The sequence below is a fragment of the Pygocentrus nattereri genome, chromosome 14 (assembly GCF_015220715.1).
Source record: "Pygocentrus nattereri isolate fPygNat1 chromosome 14, fPygNat1.pri, whole genome shotgun sequence".
Lineage (NCBI taxonomy): Eukaryota > Metazoa > Chordata > Actinopteri > Characiformes > Serrasalmidae > Pygocentrus > Pygocentrus nattereri.
In genome coordinates, this window is record NC_051224.1 from 11929316 (window position 1) to 11951957 (window position 22642).

Below are 22642 nucleotides of genomic sequence, written 5' to 3' on the forward strand. Positions count from 1 at the left end.
AAGAATAAAGGACAAGGATGGAGGGAAAGATGTACGTTTTGATTTAAACGCCATCAAAAGGTAGGAGAAGTGCGTGAGATTACGAGAGCGAAGGAGCCAGAAATATGGTCTTCTTCACCAGCCTGATGGAATTGGTTCTGACAGAAATGTATAATGAATAGGATTAGAATGATGTTTGCAGTGCTGACAGCTCGGGACTCGTGTACAAAGGGCTACACAGGTCTGCGCTCACTCTCATGCTCCGAGATAAATGGCTAAATGACTTTCCTTCTCTCCTGCTTTACCCTCCCCTTAAGACGAAAACAAAGAGGGGAGGAGGGGCACATGGTCCTAGGCCTCTGTTGCCAGGGGATACGGTTCATTTACGATTTGGGCGCACAGGTAATTTTCCATGGATAATCGTGGGATAAACTTGAGTGTGGCGGCTGTCCATTCTTGCAGCTCATTGGGGAGGCATTCTAGAGGAAGGCTGTTGAGCGGAGGAAATAGTCTGGCTAAATGCACGGTGAATTATCAAGACGCTGACACAAGTACACAACTTCAGAAAGGCAATCGCTCCTGAGGTTTAAGTGACAGACACACACATAGCCTACACATAGATAACTCATACAGAAGGCTCAGAAGTACATCTCTCTCTCTCTCTCTCTCTCTCTCTCTCTCTCACACACACACACACACACACACACACACACACATACACACACACACACATACACACACACACCCACACACAGCCAGAAAGGCAGAAATATTGCCACAAACCTGTACCCAGGGAGTGTTGTGTGGGCTGTCAGCTTGCAGATATTCATAGCAAGAAAGACAGTTCCTGAGACATTTTTAGCATAGGCCTTTGAAGACTTATGAATGCAACCCCCCCCCCCCCCCACACACACACACACACACGCACGCATACACCCACACGCACACACTACCTCAGGGTCTTCCTGTGCATGTCTTCTTCCGTGATTCCGATGTATGTTAGTGTCTCATTCCAAACCGGATTCAGAGAATTCCGTACCGTTTTGGTTTTCAGCTTGTTAGCCTGATGAGAGATAGAGGATAGGTTAATTCATAAAGAGGATATTCACCAATTTTTCAACATTTTTGCATCATTAAATCTTTAAAACATAAAGTCATTCAGAGTGCTTCGATGGGAAATGCTCCATTTTAGAGAAATTTAACTGAGAATTGTTCACAGTGGTGGTGATAGAAACTAGACATCTGAAGTATTTAATGCCCCTAAAAGCTCCCTTGAGGAACGTTATTATGTGTACTCGTTATGAATACGCTGCCTGATGCCAGAGATGTTGTTTTATGAAGGGAAATGTAACAACAGAGTACCTCAAAAAGTAGTTTTTCAGATTACTCTTTGTTTCACCATTATCAGCATCTCAGGAGACACATGTAGGTTCATTGGTTGGTTTTTTTTTTGGGCATATTTCTAATTCCCTCCCCAATTTGGTCTTGTCCAGTTCCACCCATTAGCTAGATCTCCCCTACTCACACAATACCATCAGTGTTAGGAGTCATGTGAAGCCAGGCACTGCATCTTTTCAAACAAACCAATTGTTGGACAGCTGAATGCACTTGGAAGAGAACACTAATTGCCAATTCTGTAATGTCATCTAGCCTCAAGCCCACCCAGATAGAGCAAGACCCTTTGTGCTCTCTTGGACTCCCAGCCAGGGAAGGCTGTATCAATACCAGGGCCAACACTTAGACAGTTGCACCATTCAGAAGCCCTTAGTCATTGATTTTGATAGTAGATAATTATAGATGGAGTTTTACATCAGAAAATCTGAACTGAGGTTCCTGTTTTTGCTACACTGTGTGCATTTGATCCAGTTAATTATGGTTTCACATTGCAATTTGATGAATGCACAAAAGATAACATACATGCAGCCTGTTGTCACCACCTAGGTGCGCTGCGTCTCCCTATACTCCCTATATATTGATAGAAGTATAGAGAAGCGTGTGTCTGATATTGACATGTTGTAATTTCGGCAGGTAGCCTTTTCTGTTTGAATGGAAAAAGATGACTTTCCTCTCCCTCATACTCCCAGAAAATAAAGAGTAAGTTTCTGCATTTTAATGCATTTTTAAGTTGACTTCTGACTTGTCAGAGCAAATAACAATCAACTATTTAATCTCTTCCTCTCCCTATGTGCTACCATAGCTCAGTGGCAGAAAATAGCCTGCCTCAACTTCCTATAATTGGTCTGAAAGTCTAAACCATCCAAAACATGTTTTTCACACTGCAAACGAACCAAACCATGATTCAGTTTGATCCAGATCAAGACCACCTCATTTGGTCAAAAGCATTTCACATCAAGCTGCACCAAGTGACTTTGTTGACATGTCAATGAACAAATTATGTAGACATTTTGAAAAACTGGTGGAATTTCTCTTTAAATATGCTGACTCGCTATGTTATTGAAGCAATCTGAAAAAAATACACATGGTAGGTCTGGGGTTTTTTTAAAAGCCTGTTCAGGAAAAAAATATCATTCACAGAATGTCCAGAAATCCAAACATTTCCCTATTTTAGCATTTCTTTTGAAGTTTAAACTGTTTCTTTACCATCCAGTCTAGTCAAACCATATTGCATATGACTTTAATTGGTTTGACTATGAGTTTCATTGGTTCAGATTACTCTTAATGTAGTGACAGTTGTCTAGGAAAGGTACACTGCTGGTGACATGTTTAGGCACCAGGCTGCACTTCCAGGACAAAAAAGTCTCAGAAAAAACATTTGTAAAAATGAATTTTACCTCACCTCCTCATGTAAAACTAATCCTGTCTGAATAGAGCTTTAGACTGCACTAGGAACAAAGCTACCCATTTCCTGAATTTAGTAAAAACATAACTGTATGAGTATTCAGGGATTTTCTAGGGTTGAGGTGGCAGCCCTATATGGAGAAGATATGAAGAAGTTTATAGTCAATGAGTGTAATAGTTGAACATCAGTGCAAGTGGTCTAAATTCACCCACCTTAGACGCTCCAGGCAGAAGATGAAGCTTAACGTATGGGTCTGCCAGGCCATTGAAATCCATTGGCTTCAGACCCTAGAGCAAGAGGGAGGGAGTTATAGCATGACTTTCTAAAAAGAGGCCAGTTATGGGATGCATATTCATCAACTATATAGTTTTAAACTGTACTGAGAGGAGATAAGCAGCAATATTTCATGTGCATAATTTTTACGGATTGGCTCTGACATAACGCCATTAACTGTATAAGCAAGACAATATAGGCTACCTGGTTAGGGCCACTAGGGAGTTAGAGCTTCTGCCTTTTTGCTGATGACAGGTAAGTTATAAGATGCAGATTAATAGACAACACATTTACTTATCGTTAAGTTTGAGAAGAAGAGATCAGTAGTGATAATTTCATGAGCACACTTATTCACACACACAATACATTAGGACTGGGTAATTAAGTAACGATTTTGGCTTCCAAAGATTATGAAAATAAGAGAATTGAGATAAATTGATTATAGTGATGCACTGCATTTCACAATGATGCTGTCATTTTGTCTCGTCTTATAAATCCATTTTTTATTAGTTTTTCAGTTGAATTATGAAGTTAAAGGAAGTCCAGAGTTAAAAAGATAAATTTTGTTTGAAGTTCAGCATAATGTTTTAAGGCAGTGAGTAATCATGTTAAATAATTTTGATCTCAGTATTGACCTAAATAATTGTAATTATGATTATTGCAATTATTGAGCCCTCCCAGGAGACGTCGGCACGCATTGACACATCAGATGACACTGATTTGTAAGAAGAAATGCAGATCCAGGAATATATATCTAACATGTCCTAACAGCAAGTGAGCATCCAAATATAGTATACATTGCAAATCCTTCAAAATGCCTACACTAGACATGTCAATTCAAAATGTAAAGATTTAAGATTTATGATTAAGATAATTAAGAATTTATGAAGATTTATGAAGATTTAAGCTGCTTTACTGACAGGGCTGTCCAGCTGTTGTTTGGCTTATGTTTTACCACCACATTTAACAAAAGTAGTTTAAATAATGTAGATAAAATAGCATTATACTGCCTAGGTGTTGGTATCTGCTAAGCTACATATACTTATTGATCAGTGAGTCGCCCCATTGGTTACTGAAAGTGTCATAGAGATCCATCTCTCCAACCATTTTGAGGAAGGATCATGAGATATGCAACTCATAACCTACCTATTGTCAGCAAAAAGGCAGAAGTTTTGACTCTCTAGTGTCCCTAACCAGCTGGGCTATGTTGCCTCCTTTATGCAGTCAATGGCAATACGTCAGAGCATATCTGTAAAAACTGTGCAGGTAAAATATTCCTGCTAATCCCCTGCAACTCACAACACACTTGAGTCCCAGCCACAACAGTTGCAAGCTTTGCCACTTACAACAAAACGACATATTCATTGATAACACATCACATGATCACACCATACAACATACTTTCAAACCATTGACTTCACCAGATGAGTGGACAAGAAAATAAAACAAGATGGCTTATTGTGTGGTTAAAAAGGAGCCCCCCTCCCGCACACCCCAGGACGTTAGACTCAAAGCTAACTTTTCTGTAACCAGCTGATGTAATATGAGTTTTACTGCAATTTTCTTTTCTATTCTGTCAAAATTCACCAAAGAAGCATACTTGAATGTGTCTTTGGGCTGCTTTGTCCACTTCTGTCCTAAGCTTAATCTTTGGAGAGGAAAACAGCTCTAAAACGTTGGCCCAGCTATCAGTTTCTCCTTACCTTAGCTCTGATGATGGTGCAGTGAAGAGAGCTGGTGGCTCTTTCATACCGAAGCTCAAACTCTAATGTCCCTAAAGCCGCTACAGCAGAATAGAGAAATGACTTTGTTAGCGCAGACATCAAGGCTACTCAAATGGATTAAACTATGACCAAATCCCTTTTGCTTTATAACATTTGCTGCTATTCACAGCGATATGAGATTTTTTTGAGCCATGACAAGCAGAACATTTTCGGGCACCCCTGGGCTAACATAAAGAGTGCTCATCAGTCATCTGTTCTTACAGGAAGATATAGGCAGTGCCCAGAGTAATGCATTACATTTAAAATAAATGCTCCAACATGCATCATCACATATACTACAATAATCGTATGATGATTATCATGAATATAATTATGCTGAGCTTTGTTGAAATCACAAGGCAACAAGCTAACATAAAACATGCTACAAATAATGCATGTGAGTAATAGTCAACAGATCCAACAGATTCAGATCTAAAATTATACCAGTGTCAAAATAAATATCAGTTATATAGCTGTCTGATTCATCCAGTATAGCCACCCACAGAACACAACAGCATGTAATAACACTTCTCAAAGTAACTCGGACCTCAAGCAATGTTAAGTAATTTTGTGTCAACCACGGATGTGTTCAAAATCTGAAGGGCCATTTGTCTGCCTTTCTTTGGCCTGCTTTTGCGACTTTTTGACCCACTGGCCAAATAGCTCTGGCAAAGATTTCAACATGGAGTCGAACATTAATTGCTCATCTTGCTTCACCACTATGAAGATGCCAGAATCAATGTCACTACAGAAAGGAAAGAGCAAAATCCACCCCTCTAGCAGTGACTCCTACAAGACTTCACCTCATTTCACCCTAAAATTTAACACTGAACGTACAGACAGGCTTCACAGGCAGGTTTTGTCAGAAATCTGTTTCACAGTAATTGTATTCACTGCATTACTTCTAATTGATTTTATATAAGAAGAGACATTTTAGTCAAAGGGGAATTAAAGAAGCTATTGTCTACGTTTTTCTCGTTCTCTTATTACACTTGTAGTTCCAAAAACCAATCATAATTTCCATGGCATTATTTTATAACAACCTTTATTTAGTTTATATGGTTTGGGAGTAGACCTCTAAAGTCATGTGTCAGTCTGTGGTCAACATCATGCCCCTATAAGTAACTCTAAGCCTGTGCAGAAATGAATGCTGTCACTTCCTGTTTTAAACTATAATGTTCCACATTAAATATGTTTTGTCCTGTGTACAGTTTCCCCTGAGTGTCACTTGATCTCCTTTATAAGGACAGAATAGAAGTCAAAATAGGAATAATGCAACATAAATTCTACAACACTCCTTCATACTGAAATGATGGTACATGAAAGTATGTACAGTATTAAACTTCAACACTGTATTGTAATAACACCAGCTACTCTAACTGTTGGTCACGGCTGCCTAAACAATTTAACTATGATTTGTGAGGGGGATTTTGGTGAGGTTGCTAGTCTTATGATGTCGGTTCAGTGCACAGGAATGCATGTAGCAATATTTATATTTCATAAGTCTTTTTTTTTTTCAATATTTTCGATATTCAAAGAAAAAACATACACATCACAATATATATCAGCTTGGGATGTTTTCCCACAGAGAGTTCCTACTATGCGAATGAAGCTAGATTCAGAGGTTAGTTGGAACAAAATGCCCTTAGGGCCAAAAAGTTCAGAGAGTAGAGACAACCGCTGATGACTCCATGTTTGCTGGATCCAATCATTTAGTTGTTTCACTGCATGTTATGTTATTTGCATGATGCTAAGAAATAATCCAAGTTACTTATTGCTGTGTCACACGTCACTAAATCGCAGCATCAGTTCACCTACATTCCTATGAAATGACTACTCACCTGTCACTCTGTAGCCTGTCAATGCTATTCCTCAACTATTTTTTATGCTGTGCATTCAAGACTAGTATATGTAAATGACCTCCGGTCTGATTGGGGTGCCCTGTGTAACGCTTCATTCGAAAAGCAGTCCACATTAAAAAGTTAACGGAATGTAATTATGTTTGAACCAAAATCCTCCAGGACATTGAGAAAAAAACTTCAGACACTTCTATTAGATAACTGAATCCTTTGGAATCCTGCGATGACACATTTGCATCTTGACAGTAAACACAATGTTTAATCATTTCCTCCACATCTACTGCTCCAGTAACTCTGCTGCAGAGTGTCTGCAGTTATGATGTGCTTAGACAGTCCTTTCAACTTGTAATGGGAAACTCGTTCATTGATGGTACATTCTTTACCAGCTTGGTCTCCTGTGCCTTTATGGTATCAGGGAAAGTATCTACAATTCAACTTGGAAACAAGAGTAACTTGGAACTTTCCTGTGTTTACCATTTGTATTTATGACTGTATGTGAAATCACTGTGAAATAGTGGGTAAAGTGGCATAGGCTGAATGGTTTAAGCTTAGTTTTTATATATGAAATGAATGGACCAGGGCATTCCCATCATATTGCCCCTTGAAGTTACATAGGTGGATTCTGTGCCTCAGCTGATCATCAGGGTATGAGGGACGGACTTACTGCAGTCGTCGCTATCTGAGCTGTGAATGTCCACTGATGTGTCCACACTACTTGCAGCAGACAGGGTCCCACCCCCTCCCCTTGCCCCTGCCTGCAGAGGGGAGAGGAATGCACTGCTCCCCACTCCAGAGGCCCCGCTGCCAGGGCTGAGAGCCAAAGGAGAGGCAGCAGGGTTTGGGGAGATGGGTTCACCTGTCGGGGAGAGGCGGGGGAAGTAGGCAGAGATTTGTCTGATTGGTCGGATTGGGCCTGGGCAGACGTCTATGGCCATGTGTTCCTGGATGGAGATGGTGAGTTTCTTTCCTTTACGCACCGTCATAGAGCTGAACAGAGGAAAGACACACAGTAAGCAGTGCTGGGATGTAACAGAATGCAATTAAAAGGAATAAATTAGTTAATCATTCTATCAATCTACCTATATATCTATCACTCTCTTTCTTTCTTTCTCTCTCTCTCTCTTGCCACACACACACACACACACACACTCAGAAAATTTATATATATATATATATATATGTGTGTGTGTGTGTGTGTGTGTGTGTGTGTGTGTGTGTGTGTGTGTGTGTGTGTATATGCCAGTAATTATTATGAACTTTTTTTTCTCCTCAGTAGTGGATATTAGTGATTCAGCACTTGTGCATGCATTTTGTAGCAAGTTTTGTGGCACATGTGTTAGACTCCCATCCTTGTGGGCCAAAACACTACAGACTTCAGCACTATGCCCCATTAAATAGACCTGATTCAACTCATCACCTAATTAGCAAGGCCTTTATGAACTGAATACAGAGTGTTAGATGAGGATAAACACTATCTAAACACTATCATAAACACATCTCCACAGCTCTTAGGCCCAGATGGTCCCCAGTTTCACATGCCTGTTTTGTGGCACACCATTAACTGAAAATCACACAGCTGCTCACTTTATAGCCAAATTTGCAAGAAGTTGTAATTGGGACATGGCAAATTGTTGATTTAGATCATTAAAGGGCAGTGGGATTATGGGAGCAGCAGTGGACTGAAGCAAGAGTCAAATTAATGTTAATTAACATTTGAATAATAACATTTAGGAAACATATTATCAGAAGAATGAACAGTAACAGTAAAGAACAGTGTGAATTGAATAAAATTACACTAGAGCTTCTTTCCCATAAACTTTATCGATATGTATTTTAAACATATTCAAAATATACTTTTTTATGTATTGTGAACGAATTTGCTACTGCATACATTTATGTCAGTGTATTTAGTATTCAGGCATCACCACTTTTTCAAAGTATTTTGCCCATTCCTGACGGTAAGTAAATAAAGAGGAAGCTGGAAAAGTGCAGGCTCTTTTCATGCATATGTAAAACTGCTAGGGGCTAAAACTGCAGCTTATAACAGACTGAATGTTTATAATAAATGGGATAAACCACTTGGTTAAAATTCAGTGGAGAATCTCCACTGGATATGTAACTTAATTCAGAATTAATCTGTCCCAGAAAGATGAATAAAGATAAGCAGATATGATGCTTTGACATTAAAAATGTCAGAAATGTCACTATTAGTGTGACTATTAGATCTATGCTTTAGTTCACACCACAAATGTCAGAACTTGGGTGAAAACAAGGAGAAGAAACACCTTTACAAAAGAAATATGTTTCTGCTAGCATCTCTAAGACATTTTAGCAATAAGTTAGTGCTAAGCTAACAGCAATGTGCAGAACAAACAAGAACATTTGAAGCTTATAACAGACATTCTGTTTTTTATTGTGAGGTTTATAACAGACATATTAACATATTTTAGCAGTTTTACAGTGATTTCTTCAGTAAAAAGCCCTAACACAGAGCTGCCACCGTTTTCCATTTTTATCAAGTGACTTCCAAAACACTGGGTGACACTTTATTTTGAATGTTTTTTTTAAAGATGAAACACTCAAATAATCACTCAGTAAAATGTCAAAAACATATGAAGGTTAGGATTAGGTTTTGGGTTGAGGTTAAGGTTAGGGTTAGGATTAGGGCCAGGGTTAGAGTTAGGTGTTGGGTCAGGATGGGTAAGATTAGGTTTTGCATAATGGAAGCAACATATTAATAATACATCTACTTAATGTGTTAGTGATACTCGGCTAAAAGTTTATTAATCATCTACAAAGGACCACCTCAAATAAAGCATTACCAAACGTTTCTCCCACAATTGATTCCACTCATTGAAAATGAAAACATTTTCAGCATCTAATTACATGTTAATCAGTTAATATGTGTGGCTAATCTGACATATTATGCACTTATATCAGCTCCTGATGTCCTAACCAATGGGAGAGCTTGCTTGGCTGTATCTACCTATCTAAAATTTAACCCTTTTGTTTCTGACTAACACCTACAATGAAATGAAATTATTACTACAATACATGAAAATCATTATAGTAATAGCATAACACATAACACAAAGCATTTTTAATCTATTAAATAAAAATAAACAAAAAATACTGACATGTATTTTTTATTTCACACAAATCATTTGCTCTTCTCTGAAGGTCTTGAAGACCCTGATGGTTCCCCACTGATGGAAGGGTAGGAACCTACTGTCTAAGCCAAGAAGCTTAAAAGAATAAAAATAAATGGTTAAAAACAAGGACAAACTTTAGCCTTGATTTGAGTCATGCAATCTTAAGAAGCAAATATATCTTAGCCTTTTTCAGAATGATGGAAGTTGATGTAAATATGTAAACACATTTACATATCGGTCTTATTAATGTGTTTCTGTGTTTGGTGTTTGCCCACAGTTTGTCATTCAGGCAATCATTTTCTTTAAGAAATGCCTCATCATTTTTTGTGAGACAGTATGTGCATTTATGCACCACTTCCCAGGTGTGGGCACCTGAAATGAGATGTTTGACCTGCAAAATGCAACTGTGAGATGGCACCTTTCTGCCACAACACACATTTCAGTAGAAAACCTTCAACCTGTTCCAACAACCCTTGACATGAGCAGCATGCCAAAGCAGGCAACCAACCTTGCTGTAATTAAGGTTCACCAGCTCAAGCTAATGTTTTTGTTTTTCACCTTCTTTGCAACCTGAGAAAATAGCTGAACTTACTGTGATGTATCACCTTTAGGAGTTAGTGAGCCAGAACAAAGCAGAAAGGAGGCATGGATATGGAAAGAGAGAGAGAAAAAGAGAGCGTGCAAGTGTTTGACTTAATCCTAAACATCCTCAACAATTTCCAGGGAACAAGCCACAAGAAAAAAGTGATGTTGCCTGGAGGATTTAACTCCCTGTTTAGGGCCTAATTCAGCAAAATAAGTAGTGAACATAAATATGAAGTCTGTATGTTCTTAAAGGGCCCAAATCCGTCTACTTTATATATTTTCTGGAGGCGCATGCATGATATTTGTGTGGTATAGACTGTTTTTGTTATCAAGCTTTTCAAGCTGCTAGGTTAACAGTGGTAATAAACACTGAAAGCCAGTGGTCACCCAAACTATTTTTATAAATCTATGCCCAAATCTTCTCTTAAACTGCATCTAGATCATAATTTAGGGGGTGCACACACGTCAATGTGGTTTCGAACCCAGTATGTCTCACTATGAACTTTAAAAATGAAAAAAACTTCTCTGTGTAACTAAAGGAAAGGGCAGCTATTGAAGATAACCATAATCACTTCCTTCCTGAGCACCTGGTATCATTCCATACAAGACGACCAAGTATTGGGATCTTCACCACACAAACGTAGGTAGAGAAGCTAAGCAAGTTTACTCAGAAAATCAATACAATGTTCAATGAGGTATTTGGGGTCCACATTTTTTGCATAAACGTGCTTCAACCTTCATATGTTTGAACCTAAAGAAATGTGTCAGTTGAATGCTGGACCCACTAGTGACTCCACATACACGCCTCTCAGCTATAAGGTATGACAGTAAGTTAGCACAATAAAGAAATAGAACATATAGACATAGAAAAAATAAAAAATACTTACTTTGCATTTACTTTTTTCATCCTTGGCACATATTTTAGAATATCATACCTGAGACAATCCTTATAATCATCAGGTGAAAAATAATCACAACATGCATTGATTTTGCTGAATGTCTCCCTAATTTGTATAATAACTCAGTTTGCATGTGCAGGAAATTGGTGGTAATGTACCAGACCACTTGTAGATTTCTTTGTTTATAGTTTATGCAAAACTGAACACACCTCGTTTTCTTAGGGTTATTTTTATTCCATATGCACCTTCTAACTCTTGCAGTAAGCAAGCCTGAAGTGTGTACTGTGCTAGCACTTTTACCTGTATAGTAACATTTTACAACGCACTCCTGTACTCTCAGAGTTTTAAGGCAAAACAGTACTTTAAAGCAAGATGTTATGCAGATGATAATGTAGTTCCAATTTTAGCTTAAATGAGTAAATGTGGACTCTCATTGCCATTTTACTAAACCATTCCAGTTAAAAGGCAGTTGTGTAGTTTGTCGACATAATTTTAAACAAATATATGAAGAATTTGGCTTGTATCAGTGAAAATGATTGTGGTGACTACTGGCTTCCAAGGTCTGTTATCAGCTCCTGTTCTGAACTAAAGAAGCAAAATTTCAACACCAAACATCTCCTGGCTGATTGACTGCATTTGGGGTCATTGGAAAATCATGTAAATTGTCAAACTACTGCTTTAGTACTAGGTATACACAGGGTCTTGGGGGCATTCAGATGATAAGTGGCAAAAACATTTTGTGCTTGTGACTCACTTGTTTTCCTACAACCACAGCCACACATACATGTGGATGCTTTCAGAGAGGATAAATAGATTACTTTGAGTCTTTGATGAATTTCAAATTTGCCACTAATCTACAGTGCATTTTGATTGCGTTGTCTAGGTATAAACTTGGTGTATAACTGTGGTTTAGCTTCTTTTACTTCTTATTACTATAGCTGGTTAGCTTTTAGCATGCTAGTGAGCCAGCTAGCAGAGGAAAGAAAGTGATGAAGTTGTGTCATCAGTATAGAAGGAGTTGTTTGTAACCTCATTCAGCAAATCGAATATTATGATTTAGAAAAATTAAGCATTTTAAAGTACTGCTGCTGTGGCTTAAGAACAGCTTTGTCTTTCACTGGTTTCAGGTTTGAAAGGGGAGATTCATTAGACTGCAATGAATTCAGGACAAGTTCTACTTGATCCCTTGCTCCTCCATGGGCTCATCTAACACCCTGCTAATGAAGCTAATAAAGTAGTGTGATGGCGTTTAAGGTGATGCTGGGGATTCCCCCAGGAGAAAGTGACAAGGCTAAGTAGACAAGGGCTTGTTAAAACAGGTTCGTAGTAGAACTGCAGCTACATGCTTGTTAAAAGAACGTACTCTGGATGAACTGATGGAGATCGCCAGAACTGACTTGCAAAAGGGCAGCTTGGGACGAGGGAGTGAAACTAAATCGAACACTTTTAGCTAAAGAAAATTCTGTTTTCCGTGACATGGTCCCTTTAACTGTCACAGCTCATGAGTTTGCTAAAAGAAGTTGGAGAGATGAACAGAGTGACAGATGAGGGAAAAAGAACTGAGGTGATGGGAGGAGAGAATGAAAAGAAGGGACAAGGAGAGAAAATGGAGCAGGGGGACAGGAAGGGCACTCACAGTTACACATATAGCTGAACTGTGAGCAAAATTAGCCTTAACTAGCCTTGAGGACCAATCACAAACACATGCTCTTTCACATGCACACACACAAATGGGTTTGGCTGTCTGTCATCCTCAGTGTGACAGGCATCAGATGCGTCTCCGTGGCAGTGACAGGCAGCTCGTCATTATGGCAGGAACACTGAGTGTAGAGGCCCTGGAACAGCACAGCTAATGAATTCTTGACACGCGGACGTTAACGAAATTAGCGATTAGCACACCGCACAGGATAATCATGCTTTTTCAAACCTGCTCTTGCATAGCTCTCTGCATAGGCCACAATGGTTATAGCGCTCTCTGAAAAAAATATTATGAATCTTCAAATTGAATTCTTCTCTTAACATTTGCATCCAATAGACCATTTTTGGCTGTGCAAAACTGACAGCAATCAGGGTTAAATGAAACAGGTTATTTTCAATTTGCGTGGGAGGGTTTTATTGCAGGAACAAAATAAAAGGGGAACGAGATGCATTCATGGAATGGAACAAAATGAGAATCCTGGTGAAATGTAATTCTCGCAAATAGCTTTGATTGTTTATGTGTCACACCTATCATTTTGGTCTGTTTCCATCTGTTTGGTAAAAAAGGGTTTTGTTTTCTTAGTGGTAATTATGACAGCAGTACATTTGCAGTGCACAGTGGAATTTACAGACACTTTAATACCGATAAATATTCTTTCTGCACTGCTGTGGTCATCTGGCCAGCAGCCAGAAAAATATCTGCACTGTCATGATTCTTTAAAGAGATGGTACACCACTCCTTCAGCTAACTGAGCTGTGAGAGAAAGCACATTCACTGAGGCTAACAGTGGGCTTAACGCTTTGTCCTGTCAATTGAATGGACAAATCTTACTGATATTTTGGAAATTCCCAACAACTGGGCACTACAAACAGTGGTCATTCTGTAAAAAAAAATAAATACAAATAAAACTTTTCTTAAAATGAATATGAACATCATGGAGGGGTGATTATTAACAGTGCTGGGCAAAAGTCAGAGACCACAAATTCTTTATTCAATTTCCTGTCAAACAGCCATAAAGTACAGATTCTTTTTTCAGGCCACATTTCTGAGGACTTTAGCTATAAGATACTTAATTTGCTAAAAGATACGGATAAAATGGGACATCTAACAACCAAGGCCTGGTAGACCAAAACTATCACCATCAGATAAATAGCAGTCAAAGCTTTTATCCTTAAAAGATCAATCTCCACTCATACTTCAGGTCTGAAAAAATCCACAGGTGTTTCTGTCCATACTGTGAGAAGACAACTGAACTGGAGCTGTGGAAAAATATCCTTCAGATTTCTTCGGGAAACTGAAAGCAGTTCTCCTACAAGAGTGGAAGCTGTAAAAAAGGCAAAGTGTGCACACAATAAATACTGAAAATTGATGAGTTGTACTTGATGCAGGTTTTGATTGTAAATTAAACAAAGGGTGGTGTCTGACTTTTGTTCAATACTGTATTGTACTGTACTGTACAGCATGGTTTGAGCTTCATTTTTTTGGTTCAAGCAAAAAACCCAGCATCAGATACCTCTACCAGGTCAGAATGCCTGTTTGTTCATAAAAACAAGGTACACAGCCCAAGGCACTTGCAATTCTACAATCATTAGACTTAGACTAAATAAAACATTTCATCTTAAATGAAATTAATATCTGTTATATGCAATCTTTTTGAGTCTGTTTTCAACAGAACAAATCATGAACAAATCATGTATTGGAAAATATTGGAAAAACCCTTTCACTGTAAAGCAGGTCCTCTATCATCTCTAACATGACTGGTTCAGTGACTGACTCTGTGCCCTTGAAAACAGACTAGGTGTTACGCTGCAGTGGTTAAGTCTTGCACTGTTACAATAGTCGGAGTGAACCTGTTCCCACTGCAGTCGACTGTGGCAGCATGTGTGTAGGCTGACTGCAGTAATCTGTCTGCTGTTTGGGCTGGTAGCTGTCAGCACCGCTCTCTGGCTGCTGGCTCTATGAAGCCAGCTCAGAATGCGTATATGTATGTGTGTGTCAATCTGTGTATGTGCGTGTGTTTGTGCGTGGATGCTAATTGAATGAGTGTCAGTGTGGCTGAAAGTGGATCACAGCAAGAGCTGAAGAGGATATTGAAGGGGCAATAGAGAGAAAAAGTGCCAGAGGGGAAGAGAGCTAGAGAGAGAGAGACAGAGTGTTGGTGACAGTAGGTGGTCAGCACTGTTCATTATGACTGTTGGCACTACATGAGAAACTGGCGGTATCAGACAGCAGCCAGAATGCCTGTGTGATTCGGACTGCCAGTAGCACAGCCTCCAGACGGTGGAGCACTGAAACTGATGAAGCCAATAATCACATCCATAATTTCCAGGCAGCTACATCATCCTGACATTGACACTGTGGTGGAATTCTGGGGAACAAGTTGCAAATACAGGTCAATTTTTATCTAGTGCTTTAAAGAGCAAAATCAACACCTTACATTCTTTGCTGTTTTTCAAGGTGCTGGATTAGCAGCAACTTGTAACTATACCATCAGCAGTCATATGAGATGTTGTACCTTGCAACCTAAAGCCCAGAAAATTAGTAGGGACATTCTGAACAACCAAAACATTAGCTAGGCTAATGACAGGCCCTCTGACAGACAGGCAGGTTTTATAACTAAACATGATGAAAAATCAAGGCCTTTATTTTAGATTTATTGCATTTTCACTCAAATTTCCTCCCCAGTTTAGTCAAGGTCAATTCTACCCACTTGCTAGGTTTTCCCCATCACACGCTAAATACAAGATAGGATATCTCTTTTAAGTCAGATGAAGCAAGTCAGCATCTTTCAAAGTGTTGCTAACACAACATCACTGGATATCTGAGGGCAATTGATTGTGAATGCTAACAGTCATTTTTGGTACATCAGCTAACAGACAGTGATATGGGAGAAGAAGGCCTATTATGCTGTCTTAGATATCACTTGGAATCAAACATGTGCTTGAGGGATGGAAACTATGTTTCTTCTGGGCCACAGCTCTGTGAGTTTGTGTGTTCAGTGAAAGTAAATGCAAAATCTGCAGAGTTGTGGGCTAAAATGCTATGCAGCAGGCCCTTGTCAAAACAGTGCTACAGTAAAAACAGACCTACATGAAACAAAGTGGTATGTCTATAGGGGAACATGCAAGAATATATTGTTTATATTCTAGTAATTGCTTTAAAGAAAAGGCTTGAATAAAGGTTAATAAAGATGGAACAGGATTTGAACATTTTCCAGTTAGTGCCTATGTTGTGCTTCAAAATTTTAATTTTTGTCATACCAACTGGTGCAAAACTGTCAATATTTATAGTATTAATAGGAAAGATCATTTATACATATAACTGCATTTAAGACTAAATAAATTGGCTCCTTGGCTGTAGGAGCCTCCAGCACAAAGCTATAGGAAATATACTGTACTTACTTTTTTATTTAGAGGGGATATTTATTTACTTAAACAACAAAGACTCATTGTAGTGAGTGTAGCCTTTAATTCTGGCTGTGCACCATGCAAGTCTGTTTTTACTGTTTTCACAAACATCGTGCCATAAAAACGCTCTCAAAACACTTTTTATTCAGAGAAGCACGTCAATATAGAAATTTCCCACTTTTCAGTGAAAAACGCTGCTTCTGGTATAATTAAAAGTCATGTCATTTAAAGCTAAACATGTGTAGACAATCTAAACAAGGAATTGCCTTTAGAATAAAATGCATGACCCTAGCCAGTATTGACAACATAACCAATCAACTACCAGCTTTAGTGCAGGGGCACTTGTGATAGCCAACCACATTTCTGTGGGGACTAGTGCCACCCTTTATCGTACTACATAAGAACATCTCCATGTCTGTGAAGAAATGAAAAAGCAACAAGCATAATACAGAAAACTCTATTTTCTCTCACCAGTTCCCTCACAAGTTTTGCACCACAATCACAAGAGGTGGGACCTTTCTGGTGACTTCACCATGCAGCCTTTTTAGGACTGTCCCATTTGTGTCACCAATAGGCTACACATGAGGAGTCATGTAGACCTGAGAGGTGTCAGGATAGATGTCGCAGGAGTTTTTCAAACCACATCATACATCTTTACGTATTAACATTATATGCACAGACTCAAAAAGAATGTCTGGCTTAATGCTTAGGTCTCAAATACAAAATCAACATTATATAGATAGATATGAGGACAGCAGTAGGAAATTCACTTAAATCCTCAGAAGAAGCATCCTGCATTGAGCTTTGGCTCTTTGAAAACTCAACTCGCTCACAGTCATCAGATTCATCCACTCGTCCAAAGCAGAAATGACAATAGAGTATGTTGTGTGCAATTACACATTTCCACCAGAGAGGTCTCCAAATGCTCACACAGTTACATAGTGCTGCTTAAGCCATTCCTCTAGTTTGTGCTGATGCCATGTCAGATGAGTTAAGTCTTTTGCTGCTTCAAAAGTACCAGACCATATTTCTGTTACATTTTTCTGCAGTTACACTTTTTACATAATCACAGTGATGAGGTTCGCTTTGCTGTATTTTTCTTTCTGGTGTGCATTCACCCCCTTCAGTTCCACAATAAAACTGTACAGAGGGCTTTGCAGGGGTCGTGACAGATCATAATCGAGATTGCCTCCAGCAAAGGCAGAGTTTGATTAGATCTGTCTCAAACCTGTGCTTCTTTCCAGCAAATGTCAATGTGGGATTAGCACTGATATGTAGCATTAAGGTTAAAAACTCAGTCATCAACACAGGTCTCTCAGGATAAGTGCAAGGTGTGGCTGATAAAAGGCTAAAAACCTAGTATCAGTTCATCAGTTGCATGTGTAGTAAGTGCCTTTGGTTGAAATGCGTTAGTTTATCACAGTGGGATCACAGTCATCCTGTCAGTGCAGCTCTCGTTCCTGCGCTTCACTTCTCCCTCCTTTCTGTTCCTCTCTCCATTTCTCCGGGAGCTTCTTTAATCTCGCTCTCCTGTTGCCTGCAGATCATACCTGCTCATGTTTGTAGATCTAATGAAGCTTCTCCCTCTCATCTGCCTGCTTGGCATGGCACTTCAAAAACAATGTAGCTTATTCACTTTCATTCTCCATCTCTCTCTGTCTGTCTCGCACTCATTTACACCCAACACCACTCGCTCTCTCTTTCATCTTTCTCATCTTTTTTACTGTCACTTTTACCTGTCTCTCTCTATCAGGCACAAACAGCTCAACCGAATCAGATCACAAACTGATCTCACAGTCACTGGGTTGCTTAGCCAGAGTAGGAGAGAGAGAGTAAGAGAGAGAGAGAGAGAGAGAGAGAGAGAGAGAAAGAGAGAGAGAGAGAGAGAAAAGAAAGAGAACGAGAGAGAGAGAGAGAAAGAGAGGGCTAGAGAGGGTAATAGAGAAAGTGTGATAGAGGTTCACTTCAGTGAAAGGCTCAGACTTCAATGTATCCTTACATTACCATAATGCAATTTAACATAGCTTAACAGCCACACTCAGAACTAAGTATGAAGAATTTTTAGTTAGTCAAAAAGTTACGATATAGGAGAGAGCATGCAAGAAAGTGATACAAATAGAGAGAGAGAGAGAGAAAGATAGATAAAGAGAATGGTGAAAGAGAGAGACCGGAAGAGAGAAAAGGTTAACACCATGCACACATGGATACATTAATACTTAACGCGAGGGAATACAGGGTGGGGAGAGAGAGAAGAGAGAGAGAGAAACTAATATATACATATATATATATATACATACACACACACACACACACACACACACACACACACACATAGACAAGAGAGAGAGATATAGGAAAGAGCTATAACTCTACTGGAATACAGCTGCTGGGTTTTGAGTACTCAACAATCCAGGTAAGGAATGGTTAACATTCCAGATGCTAAGTAACAAAAATAAGAGAGAGAGAGAGAGAGAGAGAGAGAGGGAGGGAGAGAGAGAGAGAGAGAGAGAGAGAGAGAGAGAGAGAGAGAGAGAGAGAGCAAACGGAGCAATAAAGGAAAATAAGTAAATTTGAGAAAAGGCAGAGGAATCACACTTCATGAAGAGGGGAAACCCAGGAAGTTCTGAAGGGAAGAACTAATTGGAAGAATTCCTTCACTTACCTCTGATTGCAGGAGTGTGAAAAAAGTCCCTCATAAACAAGTGGATTCCAAAGCATACGGGTGTGCACTAACAGGTGGTGCGAGAGAATGAGAGTGAGGGAGAGCGAGAGAGAGAGAGAGAGAAAAAGAGTGAAGGGAGGAGGAGGACGAGGGGGAGAGACGGAGCGATAGAAAGAGTGGGGGAGAGGAGCATCAGTATTTAGCAGGTGGTAAGTAATGTATAGGACTGTAAATAGAGGAGAGATGGACAGTAATGAAAGGTTGAGAGGAGATGGACGTGGAAAAAGCGAGGGAGTGGGAAAAGAAGTTAAAATGCGCTGCACCAGAGAAAGCTCTGTGTGTGTGTGTGTGTGTGTGTGTGTGTGTGTGTGTGTGTGTGTGTGTGTGTGTGTGTGTGTGTGTGTGTGTGTGTGTGTGTGTGCGCTTTGGCAGAATTTCACTTCTGTTCCTGCCACTAATTCCCTCTCTCTTGGGGGCTCGTCCTCCTTGTTCTGTCTTTTTCTGTCTCGCAATCTTTATTTTTCTGTGCAGTTTAATTTATTTGGAAAATTCCAATATCCTTCTGGTGTGCTTGTATTAATCTTTTGTGTCAACATTAATGAGCAGGGCTGCTTCAATGTGTGTGTGTGTGTGTGTGTGTGTGTGTGTGTGTGTGTGTGTGTGTGTGTGTGTGTGTGTGTGTGTGATCTGGATTAAGATTCTTTCTGGTTTCTCTCTGTCTCTCCTCATGAGTGTATTATAAGAGTCTTCTATCTATGTGTGTGTGTGTGTGTGTGTGTGTGTGTGCAGTGAATTGTACTGTGCCAGCGACAGCATCTGTCTCTCTCTCTCTCCATATAATTTACTCTAATGATGCCTAATGATACATGTGTGAAGACACACAACTGGATGCTCTCAAACACACATTCAGTCCACATACACACACAAAATGTCTTTTTTCTCAAGAGGGCTGTAACCTATCAACTCCTGACCCTCTCCTCCCCTCCTCCCTTTCTCTCTCTCTCTCTCTCTCTCTCTCTCTCTCTCTCTCTCTCTCTATATATATATATATATATATATATATATATATATATATATACAGTGCATCCGGAAAGTATTCACAGCGCTTCACTTTTTCCACATTTTGTTTTGTTACAGCCTTATTCCAAATTTAATTATATTAATCTTTTTCCTCAAAATTCTACACAAAATACCCCATTGTGACCATGTGAAAAAAGTTTTCTCGAGAGTTTTGAAAATGTATTAAAATTAAAAAACAAAGAAATCATATTTACATAAGTATTCACAGCCTTTGCCATGAAGCTCAAAATTGAGCTCAGGTGCATCCTGTTTCCACTGATCATCCTTGAGATGTTTCTACAGCTTAAATGGAGTCCACCTGTGGTTGATTGGACATGATTTGGAAAGGCACACACCTGTCTATATAAGGTCCCACAGTTGACTGCATGTCAGAGCGCAAACACCAAGCATGAAGTCAAAGGAATTGTCTGTAGACCTCCGAGACAAAATTGTCTCGAGGCACAAATCTGGGGAAGGATACAGAAAAATTACTGCTGCGTTGAAGGTCCCAATGAGCACAGTGGCCTCCATCATTCGTAAATGGAAGAAGTTCGGAACCACCAGGACTCTTCCTAGAGCTGGCCGGCCGTCTAAATTGAGCGATCGGGGGAGAAGGGCCTTGGTCAGGGAGGTGACCAAGAACCCAATGATCACTCTGTCAGAGCTCCAGCGTTCCTCCGTGGAGAGAGGAGAACCTTGCAGAAGGACAACCATCTCTGCAGCAATCCACCAATCAGGCCTGTATGGCAGAGTGGCCAGGCGAAAGCCACTCCTTAGTAAAAGGCACAAGGCAGCCCGTCTGGAATTTGCAAAAAGGCACCTGAAGGACTCTCAGACCATGAGAAACAAAATTCTCTGGTCTGATGAGACAAAGATTGAACTCTTTGGTGTGAATGCCAGGCGTCATGTTTGGAGGAAACCAGGCACTGCTCATCACGAGGCCAATACCATCCCTACAGTCAAGCATGGTGGTGGCAGCATCATGCTATGGGGATGTTTCTCAGCAGCAGGAACTGGCAGACTAGTCAGGATAGAGGGAAAGATGAATGCCGCAATGTACAGAGACATCCTGGATAAAAACCTGCTCCAGAGCGCTCTTGACCTCAGACTGGGGCGACGGTTCATTTTTCAGCAGGACAACGATCCGAAGCACACAGCCAAGATCTCAAAGCAGTGGCTTCAGGACCACTCTGTGAATGTCCTGGAGTGGCCCAGCCAGAGCCCAGACTTGAATCCGATTGAACATCTCTGGAGAGATCTGAAAATGGCTGTGCACAGACGTCTCCCATCCAACCTGATGGAGCTTCAGAGGTACTGCAAAGAAGAATGGGCAAAACTGCCTAAAGATAGGTGTGCCAAGCTTGTGGCATCATATTCAAAAAGACTTGAGGCTGTAGTTGCTGCCAAAGGTGGTTCTACAAAGTATTAAGCAAAGGCTGTGAATACTTATGTAAATATGATTTCTTTGTTTTTTAATTTTAATAAATTTTCAAAACTCTCGAGAAAACGTTTTTCACATGGTCACAATGGGGTATTTTGTGTAGAATTTAGAGGAAAAAGATTAATTTAATTCAATTTGGAATAAGGCTGTAACATAACAAAATGTGGAAAAAGTGAAGCGCTGTGAATACTTTCCGGATGCACTGTATATATATATATATACATATATATATATATATATACACACATACATACATATATATAAGCCTCTGTTTTTTATTCATCGATCTCTCTCTTTATCTATATTTCTCTCTCTGTGTCTCTCTTTATGTATTTATCTCACTATCTATTAGGTCTATCTTTCTCTGTCTCTCTCCATTTCTCTCTCTTTCTCTGTCACTCTAAGGCTCTCCCGTTATCTTCCATGCCTTCCTTCAGTTCTCTCTCTCCCCATTTTATCTACTTCTCTCTATATATCAATCTCTCTCATCCACTCTCTATCTCTCTTTATCTCTGCCTTCTCTGTCTCTCCTTCTTTCTCTCTGTCTGTCTCTCTCTTTCTCTTTGTCTCTGACCTCCTTATCTCTTTCCTTCTCTTGCTTCTCTCTCTCTCTCTCTCTCTGCGGTCACTGAGCTGGTAGGGGGCTTTCCCCCAGGCGAGCGCTCTCTCTCTCTGTTTCCCCTTGTTAAAAATCTCTCCAGCTCTGATGCAATACATCTAATTTCTCCCCTCCCTTTCTTTTTCTCTGCATCCCTCCATCATCCCCCATGTTGCTGCCCCTCTCTCCTTCCTCCAATTTTCCTCGTTCCTTGCTTGGCTGAGGGATCTTTATCTCTGTCCCTCTGGCACGGTTGACTTCGGTGTATCTGTTTGTGTGTGTGCACGTTTACACACGTGCACTTGTCAGTGTCAGTGTGTGACACAGCGACGTTTCCTCTCTCTTTCATCTCCTCATCTTGGCATATCTCCCGCTCTCCCAGGTCCACAATCTAATATATCAGGCTATTTATTAAAGCCTGGCCATGTTGCTTTGCCCAGCTCGTCAACCTGCTTTCACACCAGTA

At 39.9% G+C, this 22642-nt stretch overlaps 1 protein-coding gene across 2 annotated transcripts in view; it reads right to left on the bottom strand.

Annotated features, from left to right (window-relative positions):
• doc2a (double C2-like domains, alpha) overlaps window positions 1–19342 on the bottom strand; it is a 51399-nt gene extending 32057 nt beyond the window's left edge. The window contains exons 1-6 of one of the 2 annotated variants that reach the window (XM_037544794.1): window positions 19079–19342; window positions 9812–9919; window positions 7339–7661; window positions 4756–4835; window positions 2992–3066; window positions 933–1042 (exon numbers count right to left, since the gene is read on the bottom strand). In XM_037544794.1, coding sequence (XP_037400691.1) covers window positions 933–1042; window positions 2992–3066; window positions 4756–4835; window positions 7339–7657 — 584 coding nt within the window. In that variant the 5' untranslated portion in view covers window positions 7658–7661; window positions 9812–9919; window positions 19079–19342. The remainder of the gene's footprint in view (window positions 1–932; window positions 1043–2991; window positions 3067–4755; window positions 4836–7338; window positions 7662–9811; window positions 9920–19078) is intronic. The other variant, XM_037544793.1, reaches the window with a different exon arrangement.
• Between the last annotated feature and the right edge of the window lie 3300 nt (window positions 19343–22642).